We start from the raw sequence: 16,832 nt of genomic DNA, 5'->3' as shown, positions 1-16,832 counted from the left end.
ACGGGTACTCGATTTATCAGGATGATCACTTCAAAAGTTATATACACGTCTAATCACTGTGCTGTGCACCTGAATCTAATATAATATTGTTCATCAACTGTAATGAAAAATAAAAAATTATTTTAAAAATACTTCTTTTTTAAAAAATTTATTTTTCAATTACAGTTGACAGTCAATATCATTATATATTAGTTTCAATTGTACAGCATAGTGGTTGGACAATTATATAATTTACAGTGATTCCCCAGATAATTCAAGTACCCCTCTGGCACCATAAGTAGTTATTACAATACAGTGGGGCCTTGACTTACGAGTGTCCCGACTAACGAGTTTTTCGAGATATGAACAATCTCTCGGCCGATTTTTTGCTTTGAGTTGTGAGCTAAAATTCGGGTTACGAGCCAGCTTCAGATACCCCACCGTTAGTTGGCTCAGCGAACGTCACGGTGAACGCCACAACATCAGCCCAGCGTTTCAATTCATTGTAATGGTGAAAATTGATTTGACATAGAGTAATTTGAGTTACGAGCTCCGTCACGGAACAAATTAAACTCGTAAGTCAAGGCCCCACTGTACTATTACCTGTATTCTCTATGCTGAATTTTACATCCGTGTGACTGTTTTGTAACTGCCAATTGGCACTTCTTAATCCCCTCACCTTTTTCACCCAGTCCCCCACACCCTCTCACCTCTGGCAACCATCAGTTTGTTCTTTTTCTGAAGAGGAAACTGAGGGCCACAAACACAGAGATTTACCCAAGATGACTTCGTCAGTGGCAGGACTGGGCTGAAAGCAGGCTATCCGCACACTCAGTCCAGTGCTCTCTGCTATATTCTAGTAATTTTACCAGAAGATGTTTCATGAAGGATTCAATTCTGAATTCTGCCCATCTGCTCTTAAATATCATATATTCTGTATCTTTCCTAACACCTTAGAAAATGTTACCTCTAAGCTTCATAGGTCAGTGATTTTTTTTCTTCCCAAAGCTCTGTTATTCTCTGAAGTATTAAATCCTTGAAGACAGTTGAGGAACTATTAAAATGTACATAAAAATTAAATCATCCCCCTAAAGACTGAGAGATGTGGGCCACTCTCTCGAGCACATTGAGGTCAAAGCCCTTTGTCTGTTGTAGATATAAAAAACTGTATCATCTTACATTTGAAGCCTTTCTCCAGAGAGCCCCAAACACTTACCACATGTAATCTTACTGTGGCAAGAATAAATCTTGATACTCCCACCTGCAGATGGAAAAACAGAGGTTCAAAATGTTTAAGTGGTTCTTTGAAGGCATGTTAAATGAAGAGTGGTCCTAAGTAAAGGGCTCTGGGGTCCGCTAAGCCCCTCCCAGAATGCTTTACCTCCCACCAGCATCAGGACACCTTCTGCAGTGCATGCAGCCAGAAGGCGGGGCCATGATATCCCATCACCTCTGTGTCACATTGCCTGTCATTTTGGGAAGCCACCTAATACAGTGGCTTTGGGATGAGACCTGGTTAAATATCCCAGTTCCATACCTTACCATCTGTCTGACCTTAAATAAGTTCCCCAACCCTTCTGAAGTCTAATCCTCTTCTCTGGGAAAATGGAGATATTAATTTTTCTTGTTTTGTTTTCCCACCAGACCATGAGCTCCTGGGAAGCTGGGACACCAGCCAGATAACCTGTGTCGCCAGCACTGGCACCAGCCACCCAGTACATGTCTGTTGAACTGTCAAGCTGTTGGGGGAACTGAGTTAGACAGTCCACCTAAATCCCCTAAGGTCCTGTCTAGCGCATATGTTCCAGGGGCTTTCACACACATAGCCTGGGGTCCTTCCTGCAGACATCCTCAGAGGCTGAGGGTTCCCTTCTCCAGTTCCACTGGAGATAATGTGAAAGTCTTCTCTCACTCACGACTTAATTTGGGAATACGAAGTGACACCCGCCCCCTGCATAAGAAATAAGATCCCTTCAGTTGATCAGGGCCCTATGAACCACCTTATCCCAAATTCTAGAATCCAGCAGCAAATAAAATAATGCACCCAAACCAGGCAAATTGATTATCAGCCCTGGCTATGTACCAGCAGCCCCTTGGAAGATTTTAAAGTAAACCATTGGTTCTCAACCTGTGGGTCACGACCCCTTTGGCGGTCGAACGAACCTTTCACAGGGGTCACCTAAGACCATCCTGCATATCAGATATTTACATTACAATTCATAACAGTAGCAACATTACAGTTATGAAGTAGCAACGAAAATAATTTTATGGTTGGGTCACAACATGAGGAACTGTATTTAAAGGGCCAGGAGGTTGAGAACCACTGAAATAAACAGTCAAAAATAAACCAACAGGCAAGGGATCCATCTCCAAAATCTGATTAAGAAATTCTAGCCCTAACCGGTTTGACTCAGTGGATAGAACGTCGGCCTGAGGACTCAAGGGTCCCAGGTTCGATTCCGGTCAAAGGCATGTACCTTGGTTGTGGGCACATCCCCTGTGGGGAGTGTGCAGGAGGCAGCTGATCAATGTTTCTCTCTCATCAATGTTTCTAACTCTATCCTTCTCCCTTCCTCTCTGTAAAAAAAATCAATAAAAATATATTTTTTAAAAAAAAGAAATTCTAGGGTAGGGCTCTACATATATATATTTTTTTTCTACTTGACTGTAATGCCTTGTCTGGTTTAGGAATCTTTGCATTTGATACATATACATTATTATTACTCTTAAAAATCCAGTGTCTTCCAAGCAGGGGATAAAAAACCCCAAAAACACTAGTTGTCAAATGAAATAACTAATTCCTTTCAGAAAAGGACATCTTCGTGAAACATTTTAGCAGTCAATCTTGGGCAGGAATTCTGATTTCTAACAGTTGATTCATTCCCATGAGCTCACCCATTCACACTGGCCTCGTCCATAGATGCCCCTGGTCGGTAGTGCCTCTGAGCTGCTCAACTGGATCAATCCTGATCCAACATGCAGCAATGCAAACAATGGATTTAAGGGAGTGCTAGGGTGTCTTGGGGGGATTTCCACCTCCCCCTGGGCATTTTGTACAGAATCCAAGGATCTCCCACCTTGGCTCCCTGCCTTTGCAGGGTGTGACGAGGTTCAGTGGAGTGTGCTTATCAGCTTTGCTGCAGGATATACACTCTCACTTCACCCTGTGAAGCCTCCTTGACAAGCACAATTATATTGTCCATCATCCGCTGGGAGCTCTTTGAATAACTTCCCACACATTAAAAACCGGTTCCCACCCACATACCCTCTCCAACTTGCTCCTTCCCATCTTCCTTCTCTCTCTGCAAATGTATCCATTGTTTTATGCCCAGGTTTTAGATTACTCTAGCTATAATTGTTTGTAACAGCGCTGATAATTTGCTGGTGGCTCTGAAAATAGACAGCTTCAGCTCCTGCCATTGCAAACTTCTAATTTAGCAATACTGGCTGAACCCTTTACCCTTCCCTGAGTACACCTTGCAGTTACATCATTCTCACCCTCACATGTGTTCATGTCACCTGAAATGCTCATTCTGTTTGTCTCTTTTCCACTTCAGTACTCCTGACAGCTCCTATCTTTCTTTCATGATTCAATTCGTTTCTTCTCTTCTCTGGGAAAATTCCCTTGGCCACCCCTCTCCAAAAATCAACTATATACATGTTTGTCTCCTGAGAAATGAGAGCCATTTGAGGATCGAAGAGTGACCCATCCTTCTTTGCATCCCCAATATCTGCATGCGACAAAGTCCTGTGAATGTTTATTGAATGGATGAATGAATGAATCAATACAATGATCATACTAAGTTAAAATCACGCAGGAAACATTTTGAATATTATTGTTAGGTAGCAGTGCAGCATAGAAGTTCTGTGCATCAATAGAGATGGAGTTTTGAGCACTTAGTTGATGAATTAATTTACTTACACTTAACTATCCCGGGCCTACCAAAGTTGAAAGAATTTATACCCAGATGAACTATCTTTGTGAAATCACAGGAGGTGGTCTCGCTCAGCAATGAGGCCAGCTTTGTGGGTATATAGAGCGCCTTGCTTAGAAGGGCCCCTTATTTGGTTCATTGCTCTGCTGTGGCTGTGTTGAACTCTTTAATATTTTTCAAACTTTTTTTCTGTTGCATGGGACCTCAAAGCGTGTCGCCGATCCTATGCAGCAGAGCTGGTGCCAGGCCATCTGGCAAGTCACCAGGAGGTTTATGGTATAATCAGGATCTCCACCTGACTCTGTGACTGGTGCTGCCTTCTGTCTTTTTTTAAAGACCCAAGGGACTGCGGAGCCCAGAGTTGGTATTTTGCCCATGGGAAAGTGCCAGGGTTAGTCATCACCCAGTGAAAAATTTTTAATAGGCACTTAAAACAGAAATGGAAAGTCTATTTAAAAGTCATTTCTAACTTGAGAAGTAATTGCAATTCCATGGACCTCCTCATGGCAACTTTCCGTTTTATTTCATAGCATCTGCAGGCATATTTTAAAGATAGAAACAAGCAGTCACTTTGAGTTCTTCCACTGTAATAGGATTTTACTTGCCTCCCACAGACAATGAAAGGAGAATTTTAGGCTAGCCTAAAAATTCTATGGCTTAATTTTAGTGTTAAAAAAGACTGTCCAAAAAGTGTATCCCTTGAGATAGCTTTATAATAAGACTTTTAACAAAAATGATTTTCTAAGTAAAGCTAGTGTCTTTCTGAGCACAAACTAAAATGAGGAATGTAAATACCCAGAAAAAGGACTCTTACACAATATGTAAGTATCTTTTTCCACAACTATTCCAGTTGGTACGTGTGGTGAGCATTAAATTAGCCTAGAAATACCTTGAAATTTAGACTTCTCTCCAAAAGTGATACTAAAGAGTTATTTTCCCTGTATGTGATTTTTGTAATAGTTACTTTATTTATTACAAACATGATCTGTGTCCACTGTATAAAACCTGTAAGGACAAGCAAAAAGGAAAAACAAGTCAGTTCTAAGCACTATTGCCATTTTGATAAGAAGTTACCTTCTGCCTTTTTTTTTTACTTTACAAAAAGTGGCTCATAAACTAGATATTATTTTATAACCTGCCTTTTTCACTGGCTTGCAACATACAGGGGTGGACAAAAGTAGGTATATACTTGCTTGTAACAAATAATATAATACTTACTCAATAATAATACAAGAGTAAACTTCCACGTACTCACAACTGTCAACTTCCTTTTGCCTTCCCTTCATTTCAGTGTCCTTATAGGTCCTTTTACACTCTCATATGATGAGGTATATATAGTGTTCCTGTGATATGTATATATTAAATTTTATTGAACCAGTCCTCATTCTTGGAAAATTGGATAGTTTCCAGTTTTGTTTTGTTTTTCATAAATGCAGACATTTATTTAGTAATAGCTTATGATATAGCTGTGAAGGTTTTTATGTACATTTTTAATACTAAATATTCCTGTTTTCTCTGTGTTGAGAAACCCTTTTGAGTTTCTTCAGTTCTTTAACCATGCATTTGCAGTGGCTGTGCATGCGCAGCATGCGTATCACCTCCATTCATTGCATTGGCATGCTGGTACACCTGCTTTGGTCCCCTGGTTGTTTCTTCTGCAGTTCAGCGTGCTTTGCTTTCTTACTGTGTGCAAGGCTCTGAACTCAGTACAGGGTACAAAGACAATAAGACACAGTCCCTCTGCCCAAAAGGTACCTTAATCGAGTAGGAGAGAAGACATCAATATAACTAATGATCATGCAAAAATAATGTTAAAGGACCAAAGAAAAGGAAGTAACTGGGGAATTAAGAAAACTGTGCCAGAGGAGACCCTGCAAATATGTAGGGTTTTGACAAAGGAAGGAGAGGAAGCGAACCTTCTGAGCAGAAGGAAGAGCGCAGGCCAAGGCCTGAGGAGTGAATGTGGGTGATGTCTTCAGGAGCCCATGGAGTAGACAGTATGTGACGAAAGTGGAGTAGAAAGTGACCCTGAAAGAGGGGGCTGGGACCAGGCTCAGAGGCCTTCTGAGCCATTCTCAGAAGTTTTTACTTGTGACTGTAAGAAGTGAGAAGGCAGGAACCATCTTGAGCAGCTGAGCAAGACTGGATCCAGTTTTAGGACTTCACTCTGGTTAAGATTGGCCAGGAGAGGGTAGAGTCTGAAGTAGCTTATAGTCAGGAGTCTTGCAGTAGTCTAGGTGAGAAGGGATGGGAGCCTTACCTGGCTGTGGAACCTGCCTCAAGTCAGGAGGTAGATTCAGAATCATACGGGAGGGGGGAGTTGGGAAGACAGGCAGGAAGCTTTAATTTAAGTAATCCCTTGTCACATTGCTGAGCTACTAGAGTTAGGGATGATGTCTTTGGGCTCCACTTCCCCTCAATGCAGTGCCTCATCCTTATTAAATGGAAGGGTCATAGCCAGTCTTCAGGGAGGAAGATAGAACCCTTGCACTTCTCAAAAGTAACTACTGTCTTTTAAGGAAAAGGCCGTAGCAAAGGAATGCAATGACATATTCAAGAACCAAAGCTTTGTTTATCATTTTTCTTCTAAAGATAATCCTTATAGTTTAAATAAGAGCATGCCTTAATCACCATGCCTGGGTCATAAAAGCTATGAAATCTAAATAGACTTGTGAGATTCTAAGCACTTATGAATAGGCATTAATGAAGGCAGGAGAAAACGTTGGTTCAAAATCAAGTTATTAGGTTGCCTGGGGCATGGAATTAGGGGACCGGTTGCAATGGGACATGAAGAACTTTCAGGATTAAAATGTTCTATATCTCAACGAGGGATGTGGGTTCATGGGGGTAGGCGTGTCAGAATTCATAAGCTGCACACTTAAAACATGTTCATGTTATTGTATGTAAATTATGATTCCTCAATGAAGGTCACATAAAAATGATTAGAACCAAAATTTAAGGTGTTACTGGAGTCAGCTTATTGCTATTGTTTCAAATTATTTCTTTCCCAGATATATATAGAGGCTGTCCTCAAAAAAGAATACACACTTTGTAGATTCTATTACATATTGAGAATGAAATGTATTTTAATAAACCCCACCTTTATCAGTCAAAGTATGCATACACCCTGTATTCCATATATATTTGAACCCTTTTATAAAGTCCAGTTTATAGCAATTTTGTATGACCCACATTTTGTGTGTGCTGCACACAGACCAGATCCTGGGCAGTCACAGGAGGGTATGGCAATGAGTGTCACAGACAGGGCCCTGCCCTGACAGAGTCAAAGCAACTACCAACGTAAGACCTCAACCTCAACATAAGCTCTTGTTGGGTTTCTTAATTCAGGGAGTTTGATCTTTGGAGGAGGGGAGAAAACATTTTTAAAAGATCAAGTCGAAAAAAATCTCAGTGCACTTGCTGTGTTGCCCACTCCTGCCATTTGGTTTTGGTGCTGACTTTCACGCCTTTAAAATCTCAAACGTAAAGCGGAGTTATTCTGACACTGGATTTGATCCTTGGGGATGATCCTCGCCGCGGATGTTATTTCTCACTGGGATGTAAAAGCCTTGCTGTGAGCTGTATGTGTGAACTCTGAACATTTAACTGGATGGTTTGAATCTGCTGTGTTGAGGTTTCTTTCTATTCATAAAATCCAGTAGTTCATCATGATCAAGGGGTCTGTGGACTTTTTCTTTGCTGATAGGGCCCGCTTTTGCCCAGGTCTAGCAACTTAATGGGCGGCTGTGGGAGAAGGGTAGTCCTTCGGAAATAAAAACCAGTGTCATTAGTTAAACTTGGAAACGAATCAGAGTGCTGGAAGATCCTCTTAGACCGCAGCTGACTTCGATTCTGTCATTTTAAAAATGAAGAGAACTGAGACCCAGCGAAGTGAAGCAACTCGTCCAGGTTTACTTGCATAGTTTCGGCAGATCATGGGCTAGCAGCAAGGTCTCCTGTCTTCCAGGTCTGGACCAATTGACAGTCCCATGTCCAAAACACCCATCTTCCCATTTGGCCAAGTTGAGAGGAACTTCACCTCCATTTAGAAACCTTTCAAGGGAAGGAATGTACATGCCCTTGGCAACCCATCCCAGGATTTCACAGCCTTCCCTACTGGGAATTTTCATGTGCTATTTTTGTCTTCCAACCTCACTCTATAGAACGCCACTACCTATTACTTCCTTTGAGCAAATAGGGATTTTAATCATTCTTCTTTTGCTTGATGTTAATCCTCTGAAGGCCTACTCCATTTGCCACAGCTAATGTGCAGAAACTTCACTTGCAATGAAAGTCATACTTCTCTTGGTAGCCTGGCATTTCAGCTTTTTAAGAAGCTAAGTAGCTCTGTCCTCATTAAATTAGGCTCAAATTGGAGAACAGAATTACATACTTAAAAACACAGACACAAAATGATGGATTAATGTTATACCTCAAGGTAACACCTCGTGACATGTGGTAAGAGCATTGGACCAATTAGCGAGCGAGTCCTCAGCTCGGGTTCATCTTTTCTGCTGGGTATGTAGCCAAGGGATGGGGGTTTGAAGGATGGCATTTATCAAACGCCCTTGGATAGGAAGTTTCTGCTTTAGTGACATGACCTGCATTCATTTAACAATGACAGCACCCCATTGCCTGGAAACACAGCCCAGAAAGTGCTCCACCAAAAGTACAGCCTCCAAATTGGCATTTCCACGTCTGACTTTATTTCTAGAAATCATTAAAAGCCATCACAATTGTGTCTCAATTGGAGTTAATATGTTTCCCAAAAATATATATCCTGCTCTTTTCTTGTGAGCCACCAAATCATAAGTGATGCCATTTAGCAGGTTCGTTGGTTTGGGATCCCCCCACTCCTCCCACCTTTTGTGGTCTTGCTTCCATATCGGTCTGATTGGTAACAGAAAGGAGAGGTAACCAATAAATCTCCCAGTTCCTCTTGGTGTGGATGCCCAAGATACTGTCAAAAGCAAAATGTATGGGGAGGTGGGGGGGAGTTTAGGTCAGCAACTTGGGGGGAGGGGATGGTTTTTCTGCGTGGTAAAGCAGAAAAATCCTGTCACCGAGTTTAAATGAACAGGATCTGCCCGGAGGGGAGCCATGGTCTTTGTGTGGCTGATTAATGTCAGCCTTGTAAGCGCAGTGCCCCAGCAACAGGGCTGGCCGGCTGAGCAGACACGGAGAACGCAGCATCTCCTGCTTGGGGATCTGAGCAGAATCTGGTGCCTCTGAATGGGGCTGGACAAGAAAGCTGAAGACCGGGAACATGGGAGATATTTTTGAGATTTCAGCTCCCTGTCCCAGGAAGGGAACACAGGCACCTTCCCTTTAGGCCTTGCATATGTTAAATCCAGCCCCTGTCTCTCCCAACTCAGCTGCTCCTAGCACAGGGAATCCAAAAGGACCTACTTCCTAAATGATCTTCAGGCCTGAAGAGGAAGTATGTCCAAGAGCAGAACTTACACCCTTAGAGGGATTGAGCAGGGAGCATTGGGAAAACAGGACGTTGGCCCTGGTGCTTACCTAAAAATGCTAGTGGCGCCAGGCAAATCCATCAGCCTTGGCTGATGCATCAGTGGAGTGCGTTTTAGAGTTGTCAGCAAATGCTCAGAGGAACGCCCCTGCATGAATCTCCTGCCCCATCTTATTGTTGGGAAAACCGGTCTTCCATGAGTTGGGGGTGGAAGTCAAATCCACAGGGAATGTGTGTGATTTAAAAACCTGAAAACTATTTGATGTATTTATGTCCATTGCTCATATGTTCCCATAAATTCACTCTTGTGACTTTGAGAGGTGTCCTGTGACCATCCAACTAGTCAAGGCAGCTTCTGGGGCAGGCGACCTGCTCTGACACCCAGGCAGTATTACTGTGTTTCAGGTGCAAGCTTGCTCACCTGCACAACCCTCTGTGCATTTACCCTAGGGCCTAGGAATTGATGCTGAAAAATTAAATCTTCCAGACACTCCAAAAATAGCCCCAAACCATCCTGAAAGCCTCTGTTCTGGGGCCTGATTTCTAGCGGCAGCAAGAGACGAGGAAAGCCGTTTTTGTTTTTTTTTAAATCTCACCACCAATAAAATCAGAGGTTGTGTTTATGTATCATACGGTGGTTGTTTTGAGAAATAAATTAAAATAAATGATGAAACTTTAGAAAAAATGGACTCTCTGGAATGGAACCAAGAACAAGCTCTTAGTGTTGACCTTTTGGTTAAAGCCACATAATGCAATTTATGTCATCCCCTCTAGATATATTATTTTATTGGTTTGCTGGGAACTTTGGCTTAAGGGAAATTGTACAGTGGAGGAGTTACTGCCAAATGTCTGTCCCCGTGGTGAGGTGTTACCACAGAAAACAACACAGGCTTAGGCCCTCTAAGTGCTTCTATGCTGCAGGTCCATGATTCACAAAAGACACTTTCAGATGTTGTCATAGCGGAGTCGTGACTGCTGACTGTCCTCATTACAAGCACTTAGGATCCAAGTGGTGCTTTTTCAGCCTACACAGCTTTTAAAATTTTATTCTTATAAATCTTAACGACTGGTGAATTTGAGGTTTATAAACCTTGTTGCAGTGCTGAGATCCTCGGATGAAAACAGTTAAACTGGTTTTCAGAACCAGAAGTCAACCCAGTCATCAGTCACTAACTTGCTGGTTGTTGATGGGTATTTCCTGGTTGATATGTTTCAGCTTTCGTATATATTAAGATAAAATTGTATTCTGGCAACTAAGTACATTGCTTTAAATCATAGAGCTGGAGGTCACCCTCTGACTAGAGCTTCCCCCCTTCTTTGATGGGGTGCCCCAGGCTCACTGGCCATTAGGTTTCTTTTACATTCCCTTATGACCTCATCCATTCTCCTGGCTCAGTGGACCATCTGAATGCTGAGGACCCTCCAATTTATAGCGCCAGCTTGAACCTGTCTGATCTCCAGCCCCCTGCACTAACTTCCTACTTGAATCTCTACTTAAATATACTAGTAAAATGCCCATCCCAAATTGAATTTGTCCAATATGCGGTTCCTGGTCCATCGAAATCCTCATCCTCTTTCATCCTCTCCATCTCGGCTGATGGTAACTCCCTCTTTTCACTTGCTCAGGCCAAAACCTAAGAGTCATCCTGGAATCTTCTTTTTCTGCCGCATCCCATAGCTTGCTAGCGCCACAGTCATAAAACAGTCATATCTCACTGTTAAGGGAGAGGGGGGTGCCTTGTCCTCCCCTGTTGCTCATGGGTGTGGGCTTCTTGGGGTGCCGCTGGAATAAGCATTGCCAGGGGCCCCACAGGAGAGTGCTATATAGTAGAAAGCTTTATTTCTGTGGAATTACACCCCTGGGTTTCCAACGTCCCAGTTTCCCTCAGTCTAGTCATAGAATAACGTAGCTGGGGTTTCAGCAGAGCTAAAATCAGAGCCAGTGTCCTGAGTTTCCTTTCCATCTCTGTACAGTCCAATTGTTGCCTCAGGCTAGTCTAGCTTATGTTTCCCGCTGCAGCTCATTAGTTCGTTATGTGGGGGTCCTCATGGCTGAGGGCCACAGGGGCCAATGCAAGAGAGTGGGAGCAAAAGAGCCCCACAAGCCAAGAGTCCAGCGCAACAATTGAATGAATTTCTTAGGCGAATATGCATTCCCAAATGTTCACACCCTTGCAGTGACCACGCCCATTGTGACCAATCATCTCTGTCCCCAGGTGTGATTGACAGGAAAGTACCTTCCCTATGTCACCCCTCCTTTACTGTCTATCTTCCCTTTATTGGATCCTTCCCCCATTGTTTTGCTGGGAATATGCTTCTAGTGTCTGGCCTTCCCTTTCTTCCTTTCCTGTTATGAATAACTAGTTAATTACAACAGTATCTTTACCACCTACATGTTCAGAGTAGATCTGGAACCAGACCCCTTCTCACTTCTCATCTCTTTCACCACCACCTTGTTCAAGCTGCCATAGCACACACCTGTATTCCTGCGGGAGCCTCCAGCTACTTCCTCTCTTACCTGCTCTTCGTTCATGAGTGATCCTGTTAAAATCTAAGTCACATCACATGACTCCTCCAGCCCTCCAATGGCTTCCCACCTGACCACCCCACCCACAGGATCTGCCCCCTGATCTCATCTTCATTTCTCTCTTCCTGACTCCAGTCACACTGTCTTCTCTGCAGGGCTCCACAAACACCTAGATGGGCTTCCCCCTTAGGACCCTCACACCGCCTGTTCCTCTGCCTGGAGTGTTCTTCTGCAGACAGCTGCACTGCTCACTCCCTCCTCCCCTAGGGGGTTTTTACTCAAATGCCAAGGCCTTCCCTGACCACCATGTTTTAAATCACCACCTGCCCTCCGTCTCCCAAATACTCTCTCCCACCAGCACTGCTATGCCCCCTTATGGCTTCATTTTTCTCCCTTTTTACTCCCGAACATGCCATTTATTTTTATTCTTTGTTGTCAATCTTTTACTTACTCCCACTAGGATGTAAAAAATTTCCACAGCAAATGTTTGGCTTTTGCCCATTTCTAGAATCACTGACATCTAGAATAAATAGTGCCTGGTAGATTCTAGGTAAACATTTATTGAAGTGATTAATTCATTAATTTTGTATTTCTCTTTCTGTGGCACTAGAATAAACAGTGCCTGATAGGCTCTGGGAAAACATTTGTTGAAGTGATTAATTAATTGATTAGTACTTCTCTTTCTGTGGCACATCTTTTCACACATGTATTTATTGGCATCTTAGATATCTTCCTTCAGTATATGAGGAATATCCAACTATTTCTGATATTTGTTGCCAATACTTACTTCTTTACTATTTAATTTACTTATATATTTACAAACTGAAGTTGACATCTTTGTAGCAGCAAATCTGTGGGTTTTGATTCTATAGTTGCTGTTTTTCTTTGTGTGGTCCTGTGGACCACAGAAAGCACAGCCACAAGATTCTCGAGCCCAGCATCAGGCTGCATTTCCTTGCACTCACGCTCTTGCGTCTCCCGCAGGCATCAATCGGAAGGTCGTGTACTCCCTGGCTGACTCGGCCAGTGGGTTCTTCTCCATTGATGAGTCATCCGGCATCATCATCCTGGAGCAGCCCCTGGACCGAGAGCAGCAGCCCTCCTACAACATCAGCGTGCAGGCCACCGACCAGAGCCCCGGGAGGGCCCTGTCCTCTCTCGCCACCGTCACCATCACCGTCCTGGACATCAACGACAACCCCCCTGTGTTTGAAAGGAGGGACTACCTGGTGACAGTGCCTGAAGACACCTCCCCTGGCACCCAAGTCCTTACCGTTTTCGCCACCAGCAAAGATATCGGCACAAATGCTGAGATTACGTATCTCATTCGGTCTGGGAATGAACAAGGGAAATTTAGGATCAACCCAAGGACAGGTGGGTAAACAGCAGCCCAGTTAGAATTCAAGGCTTCATTCTGTCCTGCTTCCACTCCCACCCCCTAACCACTTTTCTTGGTGGGCTCTTTCTCCTGCCACTTCCCTGGCAGCAGAAATAAGACTTTGCATAGCAGGGCCTGCTGGCAGATCTCAGAGTGCCCTCTGGCACCCTGCTTCTAAGGATGCCCTCCTCAGTAGGAAGCCCCTGCTGTGGGCTCACTTGGCAGATACTAGACCCCCAGGCTGTCTCCAGGATTTCCCAGAGGAAGGTTGGGGGCAGCGATGTGCTTCCTGGCTGGGGAGAGGAAGTATTCTTTGCACAGCAAGCATGGGGTTTGTTTATTCCTCTCTCTTTGCTGTTTGTTTCTTGGTTCTCTAACTTGGATCATGAGTTTTGGAAGAGCTCCTGGAGATGAGCGTCTGCTCACCACCATCCACACTCAGGCTGCCTCTCTGGCACCTGCCTAGGCAGACATTGATAAGTGACCTGCAGGTCCTCCCAGCCACACCCCTGTCAGCTGGAACTGGGACCGTATCTGAACCCTGTCACTGCTCCTGGTCACAACATGGTCATTTCTCACCACACGCTTTTGAAACCCTAGGGAAGATGTGGCATCATCTAGGGCAGCGGTCGCCAACCTTTCCGACCTCACCAACCACCAGCGGTCCGGGGACCACCGGTTAGCGACCACTGCTCCAAAGGTTTCCTTAAACCAGCGGTCACCAATCTCTTGGACCTCACAGACCACCAGTGGTCCGTGGACCGGTTGGCGACTGCTGATCTAGGGAAAAGGTGCCCAGGAAGAAACAAGAGAAACCCCTAGGGCTTTTGCATCAGAGAGTTAAAACTATTAGGGGTAATTTGGGTAAATAAAGGTGGTAATTTAGAATATAAGCTTAGATGTTTTTGGAAGAGTAAACATATTCATCCTTGTATTTTCATACAGTGTGTGTATTAATATTTTCAAAGTAGTCCCATTTTGCAAATAAGAAAGGTGAATCTTACACTTCCCAGCCACTGGACGTAATTCCCTCATTACTCAAGGAATATGCACTTGTTGAGCAAGTTAGTAAAGGAAGTCCATTTGGGTAGTCCAGTAAATATAAACTGGAAACTATCATAATTAGCATAATTAGCAACAGTCACTAACATAGCAGATGCACCAGATTCCCATTACATCATTAGTTATTTCTCACGTTTTCCATATAAGGAAAAACAGAGTTTCAGAGAGGTTAAATAATTTTCCCAGGGTCCACCGTAAGTAGAGGATCCAGGATTTGAACTCAGATATTTCTGACTTTGGAATACCTGCTTAACATCTAAATTATACTGCTATGCTATGGAGGGTGCAAGAAAATGGAGGAGATAGAGTCCCTGACCTTAAGTGTAGGGAGGTGGAAATATTGACGGAAGAATTACATTAGTGGCTTCTCCCAGCAGTAACTCTGTTTATTAAGGTCATTACTTCAAATTAAAAGGTATAGGGCTTTTCCTCATTTAAATATGTGTTAGTCTTAGCTGGTGTAATTATGATATTGTATATGGACACCATGGGGAAATGGGTAAGTACTGTTTACATTTGGCACTGGATAACAAGACATGAAGTGCTAAGGGTGATAACTGCTAAGAAAACTTAATTATGGAGAGAAAGAGGCTCCTGTAATTGGTATGACTTCTGTTTCTCGCCTTAAGTGAAGGGCAGCCTTCGCTCCTAGAGAAGTTGGATGTGACATACTCACCTTGGTCCTGCTGGTTGCTTTTCAGGCGGGAAAATGGGTCAGTGCCCCTGAGAGCTGCTCTGCAGGCAGTACAATGACCAGTAACCAACGGCAGAATGAAGGCAGGATGGGGTTGCCTCACCACAAAGGGCTGGGCTGGGAGGAAAAGAGCTCTCATGGAACTTCCCCCAGGGAAGGCACCCAGCAATCTGCTTTCACCCGTTCTATTTGCTTAATTTAAATACATCTGTGACACGGGCATGGCCTCTGTCCTGTAGTTGTGGACCCTGAGCTCACACTATTTGGCCACTGATTCCCAGGCATTTCCCTTTCCACTGTGTCACGATTCCTTGGCGTTTCTGAGATCCTTGCCCTCTTTGTGCCATCCTAGTTTTAGATAAGCACAGAAAGCTGAAGGCCCGGAACACTGGAGCTATTTTTAATGAGATTTCAGCTTTCTGGAAGTATTTACTTGCTGACGAGGGATGGGGTCGTACACTCACACCCACACATCTCGGCTCATTCTCGGTCAGTCTGTGTCCACGTGAGGAGTCATTGGGAGACACTTCTCAGGGGTGTGGTTCTTGTCCCTACTGCCTGGTTTCATGAGGGCGACTAATGCCAGAGGCTTTCCGGCTGCTTGAGAAAAAACTATTGCAGAAACACGCAGAGACTTGACGCCTTCAGCGTTGTGTCTGATGGGTCGCTCTGTTTTCACTGACAGCATTCATCAGACTCCGGGTGCTTTCAGAAGGGCATTCAATAAACAAACTCCTGAATGGCTAATATTCTTGGCTGGAGATGATGTTATAAATATTTCCATGATTGTGGAACTGCTTACCACTGTTTTTTTCCTAATCAAGTCTAAAGCTTCCCGTTTCTCTTCAAAGGGGGTATTTTAGTCTCTGAAGTCCTGGACTATGAATTATGCAAAAAGTTTTACCTGGTGGTGGAAGCTAAAGATGGGGGCACCCCAGCTCTCAGCGCCGTGGCCACCGTCAATATCAACCTCACCGATGTGAATGACAATCCTCCCACGTTCAGCCAAGATGTCTACAGCGCGGTCATAAGTGAAGATGCCTTGGTTGGGGACTCTGTCATTTTGGTAGGTGCCAGTGGGAGGGCCAGATGTCTGGGGATAATAATCCTCAATGGAGTGAAAAAGTGAGCCAAGTCTGTCTTGGGTTCTCTTCCCACGTTCCTTTCAGAGTCCTTTTAACCCCAAGAACCCTAGTGAGGCACCAGTCTTTCAACTGTTCCTTCTCCAGGGTGTCTTAGAAAGGGTTTGAAAAATGCATTTCTATCAAGGTGCACGTGACTGATAATCACTGTCCTCCCAGGACTGTGTATTTTTTTGAGAAAATAAGATACACCATGGAATGAAGTTGTAATAATGGCTTCTACTAGCTTGTGACTTTAGATGATATTAGGTAGAGAATAAAATAAAGAGACAATAAAATCCCTCCCAACCCCTTACAGAGAGAGAGAGAGAGAGAGAGAGAGAGAGAGAAATTAGAGCAAATTTAAGATGAATAGGCCACTCGTAGAGTTCTTTCCAGAAGAGAGTTTTTTTTCTAATAAGAACAAATCGTGTGTTGAGAGCACACAGGCTCTCTGGGACTTACCCATTACATTTTTTTTTTTCCCATTACATTTTGGAAACAGTGAATCCCGTCCGTACCATGCTCATCATCCCTAGGTTGGGCAGGTCCCTTCCACTCATCCTTATCTCTGGCTCTCCCAGCACCAGGCTGTGGGTGTGTATTCCTTATGCGTCAGAGGTGGGCTTCCCAGGCCCTCTCTTCTTCCTGGACATTGTGAAA

General features: G+C 43.8%; 1 protein-coding gene across 2 annotated transcripts in view; it reads left to right on the top strand.

The window, feature by feature from the left end:
* The window catches only part of FAT3 (FAT atypical cadherin 3), a 520,751-nt gene that overhangs the window by 448,670 nt on the left and 55,249 nt on the right, over nucleotides 1-16,832 (top strand). For both annotated transcript variants that reach the window (XM_036324714.1, XM_036324713.1), the window contains exons 13-14: nucleotides 12,899-13,288; nucleotides 15,900-16,114. In XM_036324714.1, the coding sequence (XP_036180607.1) occupies nucleotides 12,899-13,288; nucleotides 15,900-16,114 (605 nt within the window). The remainder of the gene's footprint in view (nucleotides 1-12,898; nucleotides 13,289-15,899; nucleotides 16,115-16,832) is intronic.

The sequence above is a fragment of the Myotis myotis genome, unplaced genomic scaffold (genome assembly GCF_014108235.1).
Source record: "Myotis myotis isolate mMyoMyo1 unplaced genomic scaffold, mMyoMyo1.p scaffold_m19_p_10, whole genome shotgun sequence".
Taxonomy (NCBI): domain Eukaryota; kingdom Metazoa; phylum Chordata; class Mammalia; order Chiroptera; family Vespertilionidae; genus Myotis; species Myotis myotis.
This window is presented reverse-complemented; position numbering and strand designations above follow the sequence as displayed.